Source organism: Astyanax mexicanus, chromosome 1 (assembly GCF_023375975.1).
Source record: "Astyanax mexicanus isolate ESR-SI-001 chromosome 1, AstMex3_surface, whole genome shotgun sequence".
NCBI classification, from domain to species: Eukaryota; Metazoa; Chordata; class Actinopteri; order Characiformes; family Acestrorhamphidae; genus Astyanax; species Astyanax mexicanus.
Window position 1 is genome coordinate 70,770,601 of NC_064408.1, and position 21,822 is coordinate 70,792,422.

A 21,822-nucleotide genomic window follows, 5' to 3' on the forward strand; every position below is an offset into this window, starting at 1 on the left:
ATGTAATCAAAGTCATTGAGATGTAATCAAAGTAATTTATATTAACAGTCCATTAAAAAAAAAAACATTAACTAATTCAAGCACATTTCTTTAACATTTTTTCACATGGCCTGCAACACAAATGTAGCCATTAGACCTGTCACAATAATTGCAATATCGATTTATTGTACAATAAATGAACATGAACTCAATCATTTTTAATAACCGTGATATCGTCTATTGTGTTTTTGTATGTTTATTCACATATAACAGTAAACAGTATTTTAGCCAGTTATGCTTCAATAACTGTGACTTCATACACATAGTGTGGACTGCAGTAGGTGAAGAAATAAGTATATAATTCCCAAATTAATTATAATAAAAGATTAATAAAAATGTAGTTGTCTGTTGTTCTGTTATCATTATGTCAGTGACATTTAATAGTCTTAAAATAAAAAACATATTGTGTATCGCAATAATTTCTGGGACAATATATATTTTCCACCAAAAAAATCTTTTTGTGACAGGCCTAGTAGCCATTTTTTAATACTATACGATACTGGTTATATAATAAAAAATGGATTTTGGAATAGAATTTCAGTATTTGGAAAAGTCATTTTCTTTTGGAACTATTTTGCTTTAAAATTACTTGTATGTACCACTCCACAATGAAAAATAAATAAATTTAATGCCAAATACTTATCTAAAACTATTGTAAATAATGCCCCAGGCTTTAGAAAAAAATAAAAATATTCATAATCATGTAGTTAATTTATTTTCTGTAAGAAAACATTTAGGGGATGATAATCCTCTCCATGAACAATTCTGACAATGCAAATTTCTCCAGGACTGGTAATTAAATCAGAATATAATTTGTGATGAAAATGTAATTTGATAACATTTTGAAGGAGAGTTTTATATTTGTCATTTGTAAACATGTAATACATTTAGAAAGAAATATGAAACTCTCCTTCAAAAGGTTCTTAAATTACATTTGTATCACAAATGCCTCAGGGTTATGATGATACTACACACTATATGGCATCTCATGTTGTTGCTATTATTATTGTTGATTACCACTATCTTCTACAGCTTAATTTTGGCATACATATCCAAAGATTTCAACAAAAATGTCTTACGTAGAATAGTTCTCATTTATAAGTTCAAATACCTTTTTATATCTGGTGATGTGGCTGACCATGGCATATTAAATGTGTTTTTAAGGCAAGCTCCTGAGAGAGCAGCAGTATGTGGATGAACACTGTCCTGTTAGAACATCGCACAAGAGTGTGTGTGTGTTTAGAAACAGTATGATCACTGGTTGCAGGGCCTGGTTGACATAATTTTGGGCTGTTAAAGTGCCTGTAATTAAGAGCAAGGTGATCTGGCATTGTACACGATTGTTCCCCACACTGTGACACAAGGCCTTCTGGATATATAGCAAACAACAGTATTAACAATGGCTAAAAGATATAGTAAGTGACAGTGCAGCATTTTATTTTTTTTTGGCTTAAATAATCAGCATCTGGAAATTCACTTCTGGTTATGCAGGTTATACAATTTCTGTCCTACACTTTATTACACCCCCAAGCAAAGCATGCAATATTTTTCTTATGAAAATATATGACATAATCATGTCCACTTTAAAAAGGTTTTTAAGAACATGTGAGGATATAATATGGTCTGTATAAAGAAATTAATATCTGCATCTTTAGAGAAAATTGCTGTAGAAGCCCTAGATGGTTTGTCCTGGCTGTTTTTTTAGTCTCTACCACTTATGTTATTGCATTTGTAGGCAATCCAACAGAAGTTAATTCTTGGCAGGACATTTGCTTCCAGTACAATGCAACCTTTGACTGAACGATTTGCACACTCACTGCTTCAGCACAAGGGGTGGAATAATATGCATATTTCTGGGTACAGCACTGTTTTGTGTTTTGGTTTTGATATTGTATGTGTTAAAAATCTCGTGGTTATACAAGGTCCTGTTGCTATACTACATATAATTTAGACAAATACTGATTTCATTTCATTACTGAAACTAGCCAAAGTATCATACACAGAAAAAACAGATCTTATTAAACAGTTGTTCTGTCACAATAATTACATTTTTCGTCCAATATATACACACATCTCAATAATTTTTGCTGACCTCAATATTGCCCATTATGTTTTTTTTTTTTTAGTAAATCTATTAATCTGAATTTAGAAAGAGCATATTTATTTTGTTTATGTTACATATTTAGGATTTTTTTTAAATAAGTTCATTGTTATTTAAAATGGTAAAATTACATTATTTTGTAATTAAATTAAATTATCATTATATAAACATGAAATAGTTTTACCTAGAGTTTATGTGACCACTTCAGTCAGTGTTCTTAGTACAAGTAAGAGACAACATCTTAAGGATGCTCAGAATAAACCATGAGGTCTATATGGAGTACAGTTATCCAGTACACACACACATATATATATATATATATATATATATATATATATATATATATATATATATATATATATATATATATATATATATATATGTGTGTGTATTTTTTTTTAATACTGTATTTTTTAAAGATGAATAATTTGTTAATAGAAATATGGGGACACAGCTTAATTACTAAGTTTTATTCAGTTTTATTTCTGCTGATGTTTTCAAATATTAAAATATGAGTGTCTCTAAAGGGCTCACTGAATCCCATTATGGGAAAGTAGTAGGATAGGTCTTTTGGCAAAATTCTTAAAATTCATAAAATGTCAAACTTAAATATAATGTAAATGCACTCATTGTTCAATATATAGTTGCACACAGATACATGTCAGAGCCAAGAGCCTTATTTTAGGGATCTATAGAGCACCGGTCAGTTGTGGATCACTCAGCTGGATTAAGAGCATGTCAGTGTGCCTTTGGTATCATGTGGACACAAAAAAATACAGGCTCTGAGCTCATGTACGGTATATACAGTTGTGGGGAAACTCAAAGACAATACAGAGCTTATTATACTTCAGAATGTGTATTTGTGACTGAAAACTGAGAAATAAGCAGTAAATGAGTCACAGAAAGTTACTTTGAAAGAAGCATTGAAAGAGTGCTAAGTAGTTAGTGCTTTATACACTGGATTAATCACCGATCCTCATCGGAGATATTAGGCAAAGTGAGATTTTTTTTATGTTGAACACGATCATTATAAACTCTAACAGATATTTTTTAATCATACATGCTTGCGTGATAGATATGCGGTACAGACCGCTTATTTATTGAATATATAAAATGAATATAAAGTAAGTAAAGCAGAAGTAAAGCAGGAAGATGCAGATTTATTCTGGGTGTCAGGTTCAGACTTGGGTCAAAGCACAGTGTGGGGGATTTCCTTTAGCAGTACAGTGTTTTATTTGAACTGTTATATGAATGCTTTAACTATTTCACCCAGCTGTGTATGTCCTGTATATTTGAATGCATTAATCTTATGTAATCTATAGCGGAAACTATGAGCAATATGGTCAGGGAAAAAAAGCATGTAAAATATTAAAGAGGCACTTCGACTTTATCTCCCACAAGGATTTCCATGAATCCCCAGGACGCTGCTCTCTTGCTCACTATTAGGCAGTTAAATGATGCAATATCTGCCTGCAGCTTCTTCCTCCAGTTCTAGCTCAGGCCCACCCCAGGAGCCTCTTCTTGGGAAAAGGATGTTAACAAAGGAAGAGAAAGAGGGATCCTCAGTAATGCTCCCATTAAGGAATAAGAATTCATACTGGTCTGTTCAGCCTCTGGCTGTTTTTGTATTTTCCAAATATACACAGCACAATCATGGGATTGGAATTGGTCGTGTTGTGACAGTAACACAGTTCAGTTTCTGGTAAGCATGTCTGAATGCAGGACAGGGTTTTGCTGGGTGTGTTTTTTCCAGGTTCTCTGCTCTCTATAACGAGCTGTTCCAGTCAGCTTGAGTAAACATGACTATAGCTGGGCTGCTGCTTAGCTGCTGGTCTTTCAACATGGATGATTCTTGGTGTCCTTTACTGACCGTGTCTTCCCGGCTCACTGCCCACATACACTGTGCTGCAGACACCTCCACTCTCAGCATTTCTTCAACACTCTTCTCCATGCAGATCTTTACAAATGATTGATTTGAGAATGTACAATATATGGAAAAAAACTATTAAGAGACCTTCTCGTTTTTGTTGGGTTTTCATAGGGTAAATATCAAGGGGATTAAAATAAATGTTATCCTTATCATTTTTTTGGACTATCTAATTGGGATTTTTTTTAAAGGTTTGGAATCAGATGGAAAATATCAAAAATATCAAAAATATCAAAAATATCAAAAACTCCATGAGTACACTCTCTTAAACACACACACACACACACATACACACACACACACGGTTTCCTCTTTCCAAGGTGGAAGTTGCAAAAAATAGGAATATATTGAGCTACTCTATTTCCTCCACTAGAACTCAGAAACTCAATACATTAAAATATTCTAGTTTAAAAAGCATCAAAACTACTTTGAGATATTATAATACAGTAAAAATGCTCCAGTCTGCTAGGCCTAAACCACACTGCAATATTATTGCTGTCAGCATTCAAAAATAATAATAATAAATAAACAAAACAAAAAAATAAATCAGAAACTTAATTATGATTAATTACAGAATTGTTGTTGTGTGACCTTTTTAGGTTAATTTATTTTATAGAAGATGCATATTTAAATGAAAATTATTCATATGGCAATTTAGTACTTGTTTATTTTGTGACATAAATTATTATTTAAATTATTTAAATTTAATAATTAAATAATTAAAAATGAACAGACAACTTGGTACTTAGCTCAATGCATTTTGTGTCGTTCAAGACGTGTGATGAACTGACTTTGTGGAGGTAGTTGAGTTTGGTAGCTTTGTGTATAACCACATTAATATTTAAAAAAAAGAGCAACAATAATCAATCAAAAAAGATATGTCTATTATATAAGCATTGTTTAACTCATTTCTTGTTCTCCAGATAATGTATTTTACGTTTTTTTTTCTTTTCATTTTTCAGGGTGGCTAAAATTTATGCTTCATCTACTTGTAAAATACAGAAAACAGAAGATTTGGGGAAAAGTGCAGATTATCATTATTATTGATGATGACCTCCACTGGGAAAACCTCTAATGGACGCCTTTCTCACTCTACCATAATGCCTGATCTACTACGTCTTACCGGTGAGCCGTAAAGGTCTCCCATATACAGACGCTCATAAACAGTAAGAACCTGATTTGCTCATGCTGGTTTGGCTGGTCTGTCCAACTTCCTACTATGAAGAGGCCCAAGCAGCAGTCCCAACCCTTTAGCTTCCTCAGCTTTTTCAGCCGCAAGCCCAAATCGGACCCGAAGACTGAGAAACCGACCACGCCGAGCCGAGAAGAGGTGGCCATTACCCTAACACCCAACGAGCAGGAGCCGGCTGAACAGGTAAGAAAGTGTCTTAATGTAACTTTTTTAATTCAATGGCAAATCGAATTAATTTATCTGTCATCTGTTACTAAAACTGATGGATTAATTTACAGTTTTTAAATACTGAGAAGAAAACTAGAACAAATAGAAGTGAAATATGTAATCTGACAGTATTGTAATTATTTGGGAAAGTAATAATGACCTAAACTGGGCACTTTGGGTCCCTGTTTTACACCTCTGGCACCTGCTGGACACACTAACTAAAAAAGGAGCTTCAAAAAGCTGCAACAGTGGCCTCAATATGAAGAAATTGCAAGTTTGACCCCTGGTGATACCACAGCCATCTGTGGCTGGGAGTCCGAGAGAGCCTAATTGGCCTTACTCTCTCTGAGTAATTAAGATGCTTCTCCCCCTCTCTTCCTCAGTCTGTTATCTGACATCACAGGGAGTCCTTGTCTGTGGGTGGGAATTGGCAATAATAAAATAAGAGAAAAATATGCTGTGCGATAGTGCTTTAGAATTTAGTATGCGTTTTTCTCATACCGCCACACCACTAGAGGCGCTGTGAAGCACTGTGTAGAAGCACACAGTGTAGAACAGCACTGCCAGAGTAGCATTTTTTTTACTTTAACTGTTCCATGCTAAATTGGTTATTTGCCCAGTGAACTGATTATTCTCATAATGAGTCCAAAATTAGAGAGCTTTAGTTTGCATATGTTTGTTAGATGTGCAGCTATTAAGACACATAAAAAAAACTCTAAAGGGTCATTCCCTGTATCAAAACTGAAACAACTCTTGCTCTTGAGTGAGAAATGGTTGAGTTCATATTGTCTTTAGTAAACAACTGGTTTGGCAAATATGAGCAGAAGGTAAGACTTCATTGAGTTCATCTGTTCTAAAACTGTTTTAGGTTTTAAGAGACACATTTAATTAAGAGGAGAATTATTCTGAAGTCCTCTTTGTCTCTTTATCTGATTTTATTGTTGTCTTGGAGAAACTACAGAGATATTAACGTTAAATGGTAATAGAAACAGAAATAGGCGATGACATAGAGGGAGTAAAAGTCACATGTTTGGCATGGCGTCCTCTCAGAGCTGTTTGCTACAGGGGCCGTTCTCAGGGGTTTGAGAGTGAAGTGAGGCAGTGGCTTCAGCCCTCATAAAGTGGGCCATTGCCTGCTTCATTCAGCATCTATAAACTAACAAGATTACAGACATGCTATCATATATTTAAACTAATGATGTTATAAAGTTAAAATGCTCATACTTGCTGGTATTCCTTGTAAACAAAATGAGAGGGAGAGGGAAGCAAAGAAAATTAGAATAGGAGGGAGGAGTAAGACAGTGATAGTTAGTTATGAGATTTAATCCAGATTTCAACATCAATTAAAATGTAATCTATGCTTGCATTGACTAATTAAGTAATCTAGGTTGCCTAAATGCTACTCTGTAATTCTGCATCAGCAGCAGTTTAAAAAGAGGTGGTGGCTGACTTCACATGTATCGGATGAGTCATGTGCTAGTCTTTACTCTCCTGGTCTTGAGGCATCACTAGTAATAGGGGGAGTCCTAATGAGTGGGTTGAGTAAATGGCCTCGTAAATTGGGGAGAAAATGGAATGAAAAAATTTGAAGTAAAATAAAATAAAATAAATATAGCTCCTGAACTCAACATTAGTGATGCTGTGTTACATCACTAAATAAAACTATCACTAATATGTCACACGTATGTGTAATAAGATTGAATTACAGGGAAAATTTTGGGCCAAACTTGGTAAAATTATTAATCTGTGTTATAGTTTTCATATCATTGTATGTGTTAATACATAAATGATTACAGCACTAGTTTAATTATTTTTTGTTTACGCCTTGCGTTTTGAGTGGGATCATTCTCAAATTGGATCTTTTCAGGATATTTTCTTAGTTTCTCAGGTTTGCTTATGCTAATAGGTTTGTAGACAGTCCAGCAGAAGTTATTTCTTGCCAGAACTTTTGCTTCCACTAAATTACAACCCTTTGATTACCTCTAAATATTTTCACATTCATTCCTCTACACAAGTATCTCAGAAGAAGGAGAAAGAATGTGATCTTTAAAAGCAGTATAACAAAAAACATTGCTATCTCGTCTCAGAGATGAGCTTTTGTGTTACTTATGAAAGCACAAATGTTCAATATATCTCACATTTACTCTAAAAGAGTATATTATGTAGCTTTTTTCTCTGTGGTTTAGCCTGTTTACAAAGCTCAGTTCAAAGAAACCTGAAGCCACATCTTGACTTGCATCATAATAAACAGAAGTGATATTGCTATCAACAGGCTGTAAAGGTTAGTAATGGAATACCATATTTAACACTGTTGCTAGGTAAGACATGCACTTCTGCCCGCCCCCCTCACTCTGATATTTTATTTAATTAGTATTATTGTGAGTGTCTCCTTGCTGTTGCCAGGAAACAGAGTGGTTTAGCCCTACATTTTACCCCATCCACATGAATGCACATTCACGCATGCACACACACACACACACACACACACACACATACACACACAAGCAAGTAAACATAACTAAAAGCTTCTTCAAAACTCTTTCCAATTCCAAAAACTGTGTAAAATGGCAAACAAAAATATACAAAACATTTCTTTGACACATATTTTATTCACAATAGAAAATAAGACACATAGCAGATGTTGAATGCAACACACTTTACCATGTCTTGAAAACCATGAAATTAATTTATACTTGTTAGAGCAGCAGCCCTTAAAAAGTTGGGACAGGGCCAAGAAAATACTAAGAAAGTATGTGATACTAGTAAAAAAAAATAGCTGGAATAGGAGCAGTTTACAATGAACTAACATACCTGGGTATTAAAAGAGCATTATAGACTGGCAACTTCTCTTAGAAATAAACTAAACATGTGTATAAGTTCACCAGTCTGAGGAAAAACTGCATTGTCAATTTGTGTAATAGTTTCACAAAAATGTTCCTCAATGTAAAATTAAAAATACTTTGGATATCCCACTATCTACAGTGAATAATATCACTTACAAAATTATGGAGAAATCACTCCATCGGCTCAGGAACATGCAGTAATAATTCAGTGCCACCTGAGTGCCTGAAGATCACTAGCATAGTGATCCAATATTGTTCATCTGCTTTGTGCCTTGTGCATACTATTTGAAAGTTTTTTCATTTCATTCTTGTTAACTTGTTTAAAATGTCCATAAAAATGAGTCCAGAACAGGTGTTCAAATGTTACATTCTGCAGCTACTGTTCATAATTTAGGCTTTTAGCTTATATAAGTATATGCATATAGAACAAATGGTTGTTCATATCTGAATGCTTAACACTGTCAGTATCTAACTATCTGCTGGACCATACTTCTGAAATAGAGGTCACTCAAGCTATCATTATGAGTTGGCACTGTCTTACAAAACAATCTCAGGACTCGCTTTGGAGTCTTGTTTAAATCTTGGTAAGAAATTATTATTTTTTTTTTTTACATTTTAAATGAATACTGAAGTCATCTAGACTATGAAGGAACACATAAAGGAATAATGCAGTAACTTAAAAGTGTGCCTTTAAGTCTGCTTCTATCTGGGGTGCTGTTAACTTGCTCTTTCTGAGGCTGGTAACTCTGATGAATTTATCCTGTGGTGGACCTGGTGAGAGCCAGTTTCATCATAACAATTTTGATTATCTTTTCAAATGCACTTTAGGATACTTTTCTGGAAAGGTTTTGAATTGACTGACCTTCATTTCTTAAAGTATATTTTTTCCTTACATAGTTGAGTAATCCATAATCTGGATTAGAACATTACTCAAAAAGGGCTATTCACTGTACACCAATTTAAACACATTAAGAGGGCAAGAAATTCAAGTACAGCTGTTAACTGAAAGCCATTCCTGGTGACTTCCTCATAAACTGACTGAGAAAATCTAGCCAAGATGTGCAAATCTGTTCTCTAAGTGGTGCCGACGTTAAAGAATGTAAAATATAAAACATATATATTTTTTCCATAGGAAAAAAAACAATCTAGTCAAATTATAAAACAATGAAAAACCACTGAATTTAAGGTGTGTGTAAAATTTTGACTGGTACTGTATGTTGTAGCAAATGTTATGAGGAAAGTGATACAATTGTGTATTTGCTAAAACAAATGTGTTATTACAGATTTTAGAGGGGCAGATATACAAAAGTGACGGAAATGTATTTTTTCCAATATATCTATGGATTTCTGTTAAAGTCTACTACTCCAATTTTTTTATTGTGTTTTCAGAACCATATGAACTTACATTGTACCTTTGTAACAGTGGAACATTTGTCCAGTGACAACATTACAGTTCCAAATCCCACAACATCCGCAAACCCCTAAAGGGGGTGTTTACCCTGATACCAAACTCTCCCCAGAAACCCTTCCACTCCCTCTGGAAGCTTCTAAAATTACATATGACTAGTGAAAAGTTGACTTCCATCAAAACCTGATAGTTTACTACTTTTTAGCCTAGTCTGCTCTTTCAGTAAGTAACAGAACAGGACAGCCAATCAGAGCAGAGGTCATTTTCATATGTAAAGTCTTAAACCCATGACATTAAAAAGGGTTTGATTCACATCAGTGTGTTCATTATTTTTTCTTCTAGGATCCGAGCCTTAGTGAGCGAGAGGATGGTGGAGAGAGTGGTGAAGGGGGTCTGGCGAAGGGCGAAGTGGTCGGGGGCGAGCAGCAGGTGGCAGAGTGCGGTAGCAGCGGCTCCACAGGGGTCCTGTCTCTGTCTTCATCCAGCCAGGAGCAGCTGTTGGAGCACCTGGTGGAGTGTCCCTTGTGTCTGCTAAGCCAGCCTCGCGGTCACTTCCCCCGCTTGTCCTCCTGCCCGCACCGAGCCTGCGCTGACTGCCTGCGCCAGTACCTGCGCATTGAGATCTCGGAGAGCCGAGTGGGCATCGCCTGCCCGCAGTGCCCTGAGGCTCTGGCCCCGCCGGACGTCCGAGCAATCCTGGACGATGGTGCCCTGCTGGAGCGCTTTGAGGAGTTCCAGCTGCGCCGCTTTCTTGCCTCTGACCCCGACACACGCTGGTGCCCCGCGCCGGACTGCAGGTTAACACAATAACACAACTAATGACTGACAAATCACTCACCATTACATAGCCATTACATTACATTATTTATACACTGGATTTAACATGCATCAATACAATTTTGAAATTACTATAATCAATCATGATCAATAACAGGAAATTAAGAGGTATTGGCCAAAGCCAAGCACCACTTTTCAGCACCACTTAATTAATAGTCTAAATGGGTGTGTATGTCTATGTTTTGATATGTCAACATTATTCAGCTCTGGAAAAATATAAGAGACCACTTAAAATTATGAGTTTCTTTGATTTTACCAAATTGAAAACCTCTGGAATATAATCAAGAGGAAGATTTTTTCCAGAGCTGTAAATTGGAAAAAAATATAATTAGCATTTAAGATATTAAATGCAATGAATGTTTTGTCTACACAAACAAAAGAAAACATGGTAGCAAGCAATGATAAATTGACAATGGCCTTTATTTAACTATCAACTATCAAATATTACACATTTGCACACTATATAAGCTAATTTAATTCATACGCTCATTATATTACAGCCTGCATGCTGTAGCTCACAGGGTCTGTGTGATAGGGTTCATTGTTGCATTATGTATAGCTCTACAGGACAGTGTTGGGTTTCTTCACAGCAGCAGAACCAGTGTAGTTCAGGGAAGCTGTGGCTGACCGGTGAGATGATTGTTCTCTCCTGTCAACAGTGCAGGATAAGATATCTCCTGCAGTCACACTTCATAACAGACTATAAAAGACCAAAAGCCTCTGACCATGACATTTTTTCTTCAAGATCTTTCTTTCTTTCTGCAAGATGTACTCAACTGAAAAATACTTAATGTAGAGTTCAGATTCTAAGATTTTACTGAACTACTCTCTAACCTACCAACCAACCAACTCAACAAACCACGAACCCACCTACCAACAAAAAAACTCAAACCAACTCAGCTAACCCCCACCCAACCAGCTCAACCAACCACCCACCTACCAACCAACCGATATGCTAAATCAACCAACCACCTACCAACCAACCCAATCAACCACCACCTACCAAAAAACAAACTAAACAACTCAGCTAACCCACATCCACTTAACAACCATCCACCCACCTACCAGCCAACCAATCAGCTCATTCAACTGCCCAGTCACGTACCTATCAATCAATTTAACCAACCAACCATCCACCTACCAGCTCAATCCACCATTCACCAACCAAGTATCCCACTCAATCAACCACCCACCTACAGAAGAACCAGCCAACCAACCAACTGCCCACCTACCAAACCAGTCAACTCAACTAACCACCCACCAAACAACCAACCAACCAACCAACCAACCAACCAACCAACCAACACAACCATCCGCCCATTCACATACAACCATTCAATTCAACCAAATACCCATCCCCCTACCAGCCCAATCCACCCATGTACCAACCAAGTAACCCACTCAATCAACCACCCACCTATGGAAGAACCAACCAACCAACCAACCAACCAACCAACCTACCAAACCAGTCAACTTAACCAAGCAACCAACCACCCACCTAACAATCAGCCAACTTGACCAACCACCCTTTCATGTACCAACCAACCACCTATGCAACTACTAGCTCAGTTCACCCTTTCACCAACCAACTAACCAATTAACTCTACCAACCAACAAACTCTACCTCCCACCTACCAACATCAATATCGCAAATATTATATTGTTTTCGTTTGTAACACATTATTATTGAAACATAGCGGCTCTAAACTTTTTAAGACTCCACAAATATGATTTACCAAAGTTACTGCTTTATTACTCAACATGGCGGTGCTAATCAAATGAATAAGGGGAAATCTGAAGTGAAGAATATTGGCTAGCAAATTCTGTGAAACTGTAACAATTAGTCTATAATTGCTCTTATCCTTTTCATTAACACAGATGTCGTGAAGTATGCCAGAGTATTGCCTTGCAATATATTGGGTATCACAGAATTAGTAATGTGATAGGAAATGTATCATGATATTGTATCATGAGATGCCCTGTGATTCCCACCCATACCTACCAACCAACCTGTCCACCCACACACCTATCCAGAAAACATGTACAGAAAACTGAAACTTTTTTCTCTACTGGTTCCATGTTGGCCTTGAATATGAATTTCAGTAAGGGGCCACAGCTGGGTTGTACACTTCACATGGGGTCTAGATGGGTCCCATGTGAGATTAAGGTGGGCTATAAAAAGGGGATCCAGAAGCCAAACTGAGTCCCAGAAACAACACATGTACAAATAACCCTTAGGGCTCCTCCATTCCCATCTGGAACCTACCTAGCGCACATTTCACCCATGTGAGTCCTACATGAGAATGTTAGATGCCTATACCTGTCTGTCTGTCTGTTTCTATATGCTCTAATGTGTAAGTGTGTGTACTGTTTGTGCAGTTATGCAGTGATCGCCTATGGCTGTGCGGAGTGTCCTAAGCTGAGCTGCGGTCGAGAGGGCTGCGACACTGAATTCTGCTACCACTGCCGTCAGCTCTGGCACCCTGACCAGACGTGTGACCAGGCCAGGAGACAGCGCGCTCGCCACACCTCTGGTGCTGATGCCTCCACACTGTATGTCTTCAGCGAGGAACCAGGAGGAGGTACAGCAGAAAGTGCTGCAGTTAATTATTTTGTCTTTCTACTGTTTTAAAGTGCAGCACTGATGATTTCATTAATTGAAGCAAATGCATGGTCACCACCTGACCTCATCCTCAACTCCTCAACTCATCCCAGAAGTACTTGATGGAGCACTTCTCCACAGCTCAATGCTGTGAGGCTTTATTCCCCCTTTAACCCATACCTGGGATTAGGCATAGTCTTAATAGGTTCATGTTTAGGGACTAGACAAGCTGTGTATGTGTGTACTTGCACATCTGTGTCTGCAACGTATGAAGGATAAATAGCTAAATGCATTAAATATTACAATTTAAATGCTCCAATTCCTTATCATACCTCCCAAAAGCCTGTCTAAACTTAGCATAGATAGTATTATGACTAGCAACTAGGAGTGGACGATAGGACCCTAAAATAATATCATGATACTTCAGGGTCATTTTGCAATAGAAATATTCTTGGCAACATGACAAAATATTATGTTTTTAAAATAAAATGTACTCTTTACTGTAACAAAATAAATATAAGTTTTATTTAGTATTTAGTGAATATAACATAGTTTTATACAGTAAACAGTAGCGTATCAAGACTGCTATATTAGAAAACATTAATAATAACAAAATTAAAAATATAACATTAATACAAAAAAGTCATGAAACACTGCACTAATACACATTTTCACCGATAGCAGTGATGCTGCTGAGTTTAATCAATTTGGTGCTATATGTGTCAGGAGTTTTAGAAAAAATGCACCAGTAAACCAGTTCTGCCACATTTAGTAAAGTACTGTCTACTGTATAAAATATAATAAAAGGCTATGAAGAATAATGTAATGCAAATAAAGACAAATAGGGAAGACAATCATACAATTTATATAATTAACAATACAAATAAGATGAGCTAATATATCTTTGTCTAAAACGCAAGAAATGCTGTCTTGGTGCCTTGCTGCCCACATTATCTCAGAAGAAGACAACAAAATAGTCTGATGTTGCCAAGCTAAGGACAGCTCACTGTTGATGTTGTATATGATGCACATGATGTTCTCAGAAAGGTCTGCTGTGGCATAATTTATGATAGAGGTAGCATATTGTCATATTGGACACCTCTATTAAGCACATACTGAGACACATATTCATACTGAGACATATATAGTGGAGGTTTTCGTGCTCTGAGTGATTCCAGCTGTTGTGTGTGTGTGCTGCAGATGCGGAGGAGATTAAAGCATGTCCTCGCTGTGGTGCCTATATCATGAAGACCAACGATGGCAGCTGTAACCGGATGAACTGCACAGTGTGTGCTTGTCAGTTTTGCTGGCTGTGTATGCAGGAGATCACAGACGTGCACTACCTCAGGTATGCAACAGCACATGCTCTCTCTCTCACACACACACACACACACACACACACATACACACACACACGCATGCATGCATGCATAAACAAAGGCTTCTCCAGTTATCAATACATGCTATCCATTGTAAGGAACAACGCCTTACAGCTACATGTGTAACCTGAGCTCCTATGGTGCTGATACTAAAACCAAATACACTGATTCACTGTAGGTGTCACATATCTTCAGTGCAACAAAATGTATCTTGGCAAATGAAAGCATCTTTTATCTATTAATAATTTCGTTACTATTAAAGGATCATTAAGGATTATTTTTTCTATAGAAACTCATAAAATGATCAGGATGTATCATCAGACATTAAAGAAACATGCTGAGTTAAAGCACTGAGAGCTAGTGTCATCAGAGTATTTTCTTACTTAAACTATGCAGTACTTCACAGTAATCTGTGTGGGATATGGCTTCAGAATCTGTCCACCCTCATTCCCCCAGTCACATTTCCACACTTAGCGCTGCCAGGCATACAAACAATGTGTTGCAGCCATGGTAATGGGTGACCTGGCTATTTTTCTGCTAAACAGGTAATCACTGAGCTTCAGTAAGGTTGCTTACCATAGCTGGGTAATTTACCCTCACTATTGGTGTAGTAGAGACTGGCATTTTGGACACTGTGTCTGGGGAGGAGTGGGAAGTGCAGACAACTCTGTCTAGTGTTTGGAAATTGGACTCCTGTAGCCATTTCACACACTTGCTTGCCTTTATTACTAAAATTTTCTTTTAGTAAAATTGTACTTATTTTGAAAAGATTGTAAAAAATGAAATCAAGAAAGCACATTACTACATCTACATCTACATCTACTACCATAAAATCAATATAAAGTATAAGTATAAAATCAAACATCTAGCCATGCAGCCTGCCTTTACAACACATTAGTGATAATTATTCTTTTATACATATTTCATTCTTTGATTTCATTATGATTGAAGTTATAAGAAAAGTGCTTATTATCCAGATCTAAAGTTACAGAGTTTATATTATATACAGGATTGTCACTGTACCCAGGATAACGTCTGCTTATAATACACATTTGAACATCTCATTAAAATGTCATGCAATTGCATTAACTAGTTGTTTTGCTACAGCATAGCACCAATATATGGGTATGCCCAAACAAATACATTTTTAAACTTATTGTGCCATGAATTGTTTTGTGAAGGTTATATTAAAAGACAAATCAAATGACATAGTTCTATGGTTAATAAAAATAAAAGCTTGTTACATGAATAAAATAAAAGTCCAAATATTCAGCTTTGGTAAATCACGTTTCTTACAGATAAATCTGGAGCAGCACTTTGAATAATTAAAAAAAATATATATATAAATATATATATATATGAGAGTAGAAATAGCTGTTATTTTGCACTGGAATTCAGAGGGTTAATTCTAGTTGCTGAGAAGCCGTGCGTCCATGTTTTGCTGCTGGACTATCGCTACACTGAAGTTGAGGGCATCATTGATTTTTCCGCTCTTGGGCACCAGCCAGTGCTGACTTTCATCAATTAATCAACAAAATCTCTTCATATTTCCATGCTTGTGCAAACCAAACCCTCACGACTGTTTGGAAGCAAGCAGGCTTTATTTAGGGAACGTGCATGCAGTCTTGCATATTAAGAGCTATTTTTGTTTTTAAGTAAACTGTAAACTGTTTATTGATCCGAACTGATTTAATAATAGTAAAGAATAAAAGCAGGTTTTAGATTTTATAAGGTTTGATTGAAGCAGTTTTGTTGACTGTGGTGTTTCTGCTTGCTTTGTTGAGTTGGCAGTGAAGGATGATCTGTGTGTGTGTGTGTGTGTGCTAAATTGGTGAAAGTCTGGCTCTAGCTCTTCACGTCTCTTGCTGACGTGTGTCCTCCTCTCCTTGTCCGAGCGCTTTTAAGCAAACAAGGACAAAGTGAAGCTCCGCTAAACAACAAGCTCTTCATTTTCTACTGCTCAGAACTGTCCTCTTTAACCCTGCTCTGCTGCTGGACATCACCATCCACCTCCATTTTATTCAAATAACATCCATATTGTAACACAAGGCAACAAAAAATATTTTTTGGTGCTTTTTAAACAATTGTTTAAAACATCCAAGAGGTTTATTATATCTAAAGAACCAGGCAAAGAATAAATGACACATTTCAGGGGATCATGTGTTTTTTTTTTGTTTTTTTTTTATACATAAAACCATTACTGACCTTTACTAAGGAACCCCTGCAGAACCGTGCTGTGAGAGTGTATAGTGACATTAGCTGTTTTTCTGAGCTGCAGAATGAACCAAAATCAGACATTAACTGCGAGGAGCATTATTCAGAAAGGGTATGAGGCTAATCGAGGATGAGATCATTGCATATCGATCTGTGTGTGTATTTATGTGTGTGTGAGAGTGTGTGTGTGTGTTTGGCTATAAAAGACAATGAACTGTAAAATTCCTACTGATACAGCCTTTTCCCAGCATGCACTCTGTCCTCAGCTTTAACCGGTTGGATTGATTAAAATGGTTGTAAACAGACCGTCCTGTTTGCCCAGTTCAGGTCATTTCAGAGGGTCCATCAATCATTCATCAGAGAAGTAGGACTTGGAGCTTTATAAAGTAAACATCCTTTTCCTGGTAAATATAAACACGTATTCATTGTAGATCTGATTCGTAGTCCAGCTCACCACAGATATGTGTTGAGTGAATGATAAAAATACAGTACTGATATAGCAGTGACTCCCAATAATAATAATAATAATAATAATATGTGTAAGCATGTAATGTGTCCTGATAGCAATGTTAAAAATACTGCTATTTTAACTAAGTCTATCATTGTACAAAACCAACAAATGAGATAATAGTGCACACTCTGGACCCTATCTTACACCCTGCGGTGTGCGAGTGCTCATTGCTATCTTACACCTCACAAAGAGTCTATTCTCATGCTTTTTGCCTGCATGGTTTAAATTAAAAAAAGACATTTGTGAATATGTCTATGCTGTTGGGCGAGGTGGTCTGGAGGTGAGGTGCACTTCTCGGCAGGGGAAAGTGACCTGCTCGTTCACGCTGTAAAGGTGCGTGAGCAGGTCAGTTTTCTTTGCTTAGAATTGCAGAAGTGTTTAAGCGCCATTAAAGTAGCAATGCGCCAAAGTCAGAGAGCACCTGACTCTTAAAGGGAATTGCAAGTGACATGTTGATCGGTTTATTTCACATTACACCAAAAACACACCCATGATTCATTAAAAGAATTAGTACATGCCTTTTGCGTGTTTTGTTCTAGACTAAATTTTGTTTTTCCTATCCATTCAACAATTCTGAAAATTCTTTTTTACTTATGAGACATTTTAACAAAAGGCTCATTTTTGCCATGATGCCTTTAAAAAAAAAAAGAATTTTAAATGGGTTTGTTAATTATTGTTGTAATACAATTATTGTAGGATAATTACTTTGTTAAGGTTGTTAAATAACTACCATAACTACCACAATTTCAGCCTTGTCGAGGATACAGACCAAATTGTTCACATGAATAAAGCCGTCATTTTAATTTATGGCTCAGGCAAACCACAGATGATATGTATGTTTGTGGGTTTTATTCTGGCCAAAAAAGCTAAGTTAGATTTTTTTACGCTCACCAGTAGTGTGCAGCCGACAATTGTTGACAAGTTCTGTTGTGAAAGAATTACTTCCAAAATCTTTAAGACGGTAAAACCCTAAACAGGGCCCTATTTTAGCGCTGTGAAGCGCACTGGTCAAGTGCGAATGGCGCCGCTGGATTCAGGGCATGTCTGGGCGTTTGGTATCGTGAGGGTGCAAAAACAAGTACACCTTGCGCAGCTCAAAACGTGCAAGAAGCTTGTATGTATTCTCTAAATTAGTCATAATTGTGTTTTGGGTGTACTTTGAAATAAACCAATCGGTGTGCCAGTTGTCATTCCCTATTGTCAGGGTTTTAATCAGTCAGTGGCGCAACTGTATTTCCTGCTGCCAAGATAGAAACACTCCAAATAATTTTCTAAACACACCTCACTTCCATACCACCAGGGCCATCAGCGTAGATATATTCCTTAATTTCCAATGCTTTTTTAACATAGCATGCACACAGTGTGAAAATAGACTTTTGACAGAGTGTAAGATAGGGATTTGCAGGGTGTACGGTAAGGCCCATAGACTTAACTGGAGTATTCTCAAATTTCTCAGACTGTAAAAACGGAACTCCAGGAATTAAGCATACAGTGTTTAACACAGCACTCATGAAAAAGGTGACAGAACATGCTGAAACTGAAGCATTTTTTAAAAAATCTGATTGTTGTCTCACACATGGAAATTTGGAGTTTTTCTATTATGTTACTCCCCACATTCACAGAAACATGTTTCACTGATTAACAGATTACCAACAAATTTTGTCTGTTTTTAATTTTTTCCCACAGTCCCTCAGGCTGCACTTTCTGGGGAAAGAAGCCGTGGTCCCAGACGCGGAAGGTCCTGTGGCAGGTGGGGATGCTGCTGGGGGCTCCAGTAGTGATCTCACTCATAGCAGGCATTGCCATACCAGTCATCATAGTGGGCATCCCTATATACATGGGCCGCAAGGTAAGGAGACCGTAAACTGCTGCATTGTTGTATTATTCTACCATATATTACCACTAGCCTTGAGCTGTGATAGATCAAGCAGCGTTTAAGAGCTCTGGGTAGATCATAAAGACAAGGTCATGCCAGGGGTGGGGCCACATCTGCCTTATTATGAGCGCTGTTAAAAACATAAATGTAAATTTATGCGGATGGGTCAGCCCTGGTATACTTCACATTATAGCATGGCTACCTACTTAAGTCTGTATTTCCACAGAAAATCAGTGCAGGAATGCTGTTTCTGGATTAATGTTGGAGGGATCAGTATTGACCATTATGTATTGTGTTCAAGAAAAACAATAATCTGATTAGGTAATGTTCATTTAAATACAGAATACTGTAAAAAGGGAAGATTAAAGGAGAAACGACAACTGTAAATATACACAAGTGTGAGACATTTTGACATTTTGTTATAATAGTGTTACAATTTTTGACTTAATAAAAATCCATATAATCTATATGGGATTAATAGTAGTATTTAGTTTGAAAGCAATCTATTTTTTCTTATTAGTTTGACTGTTTACTGTGGAGGTTTATTGGTATTGTTTGTATAATTATTAATGCTTGCTGTTGTACACACTGTACACACTAAATATTTTTGTAAAATTAGTTTATTAACACAGGTACATCACTGACTGATTAGAACCTAGACAACAGTCAACAGTCAGACATTCATTGCTATCTTGGCAGTAAATTGTCAACAAAGGCGCAGCCACAGAGTGTGTACATCTCCGCTCGTTACACACATAAGAGCACGCAGCACTGTCAACACAATGAACAGAATACTAAACAAAATAACATCGCTATTCCCATAAATGACCTGCTCATGTGCCTTCACAGCATGAGGGAGCAGGTCAGTTTCTGCTGCACGTTTAAAATACCAACCCGACAAAGTCAAAGCAAAGTGACACGCTGATTGGTTTATTTCATGTTACAGTCAAAACACACCAATGATTAATTAAGATAATTAGTACATGCGTTTTGCATATTTTGAGCTGCTGAAGGTGTAATTTTCCTGCGATTAATGGCTCGACTATAGATTGTTAAAATAGGGCCCTATAGTATGATCCTGCATATTTATAAGCTCAAACCCATGTTAACTGTTAAGGATCTGAAAATAATCTATATAATCGAAATCTAGACTATTCTTGTTTACTTATCTTATATCTTATTTGTTATTTAGTCTTATACATTTAATTGTTTGTACTTCTGTATTCTACAGAACTTTGGTTGGCCCTTGTGGTTTTTAAATGTGCTCTAGAAAAAAAAATGACCTGACTTGACTTGAAAAACTGCACAATTCAGCTACCTTTTTAGTGCTTTTGCAAATTGTAAGCAGCTGTTTCATCTTTCTGCATTAACACCCTACATGAGGGGTCAGCAATAGGTGGCCCGCAGGCCAGATCTGGCCTGAAAGCATGAAACATCTGGCCCGTGATGTTGTTTGAACTATAATGAACGATTTAATAAAAAAAATCTTCTCTGGCGAGCTTTTGTTTCCCCTGTCTCTCTCTGTTGCGCTCTGTGTGACTTTAGTTTCTGACTTTAGTTTGTTTCTCGTTTTTTTACCCGTTCTTGTGCTTATAAGGGTGTTTTTTCCTTGGTCGTGTCCCAATTCACTAGCCGTGACAGTGGTAGTGCATTGGTAGGCGACCCTGACGACACAGGTTCAATCCCGCATGAGGAGCGGTGTGTTTATTCATTTATTTAATTTCCTTTCTTTTTTAGTTTACCTCCTTTGAGAACAACTGTTCTGCAATTGGGTTCAGCAACCCTCTGGGCTGGAGAGCTACAAGTCTGTACTACTCCAACCACTCCACCCCACCCTCTGTGGCCCGCCACTTAATGACTTGGAAAATATCTGGCCTAAGGACAAACTTAATTTTCAACACCTGCCCTACATTGTGTGTGTCTGAATGATCTGCTTCTGATTTTTAATATTTGTTTTTAAGTAATAAGCAACTTAAGACCTGTGCTTTTACTGCTCTTTGTGCAAAATCCACGGCTTTGAGTTTACGCTCTTTAAAAATTTCACCTTTCTCATGTCTCTCGTTTTTCTGTGTGTCTATGTTCCTCAGGTCCACAGTCGCTGTAAGAAAAACAATATCTCAGGAAGTAAACATTACTTGACAGTGGCCAGCGGGGTCATGACATCAGTGTTTGTGTCTCCAGTCATAGCGGCCACTACTGTGGGTAAGAAACTCATTTTTCTTTTTCAGTGCTCTCTCAGTTCTCACTGTAATATATGCTGCATTCCTCTGCTCACGCTCTTTTTGGCGCAGTGGGTTAGCGCTATAAATTAATCCACAGGGAAGTGGTAATGTTCTGGAACACGATGGATACTGCCCTTGACCAGGAGCCTGTAATTAATACTGTTGGCTTATAGCACATAGAAATCGCTGACTAAGAGTTCTGTGTAATGTTGTCCATCCAATGGAAGACCTCAGCACTAGATCACACTCACGACAAGCCCTGCCTCCTGCTAGGAGCCTCCATCTGGGAGGAAATCACTGTACACACATACGACAGTAAAACACTGAATGCACCCATGTATACACATGCTAGCAGAGCACTATTTGGCAGTAAATAGAAAAAAATAACTTAAAGTAAAAATATTTTAGGCACAATCAGCACATTTTTGTTTATACTCAAAAGAACGTCATAAAAAAACATTTGG

General features: G+C 37.1%; 1 protein-coding gene across 2 annotated transcripts in view; it reads left to right on the forward strand.

Annotated features, from left to right (window-relative positions):
• Positions 1-21,822, forward strand: part of si:ch211-278j3.3 (E3 ubiquitin-protein ligase RNF19B) — a 35,604-nt gene that overhangs the window by 4,342 nt on the left and 9,440 nt on the right. For both annotated transcript variants that reach the window (XM_007256642.4, XM_007256643.4), the window contains exons 2-7: positions 5,030-5,442; positions 10,060-10,514; positions 12,934-13,136; positions 14,357-14,504; positions 18,947-19,109; positions 21,224-21,338. In XM_007256642.4, the coding sequence (XP_007256704.3) occupies positions 5,287-5,442; positions 10,060-10,514; positions 12,934-13,136; positions 14,357-14,504; positions 18,947-19,109; positions 21,224-21,338 (1,240 nt within the window). In that variant the 5' untranslated portion in view covers positions 5,030-5,286. The remainder of the gene's footprint in view (positions 1-5,029; positions 5,443-10,059; positions 10,515-12,933; positions 13,137-14,356; positions 14,505-18,946; positions 19,110-21,223; positions 21,339-21,822) is intronic.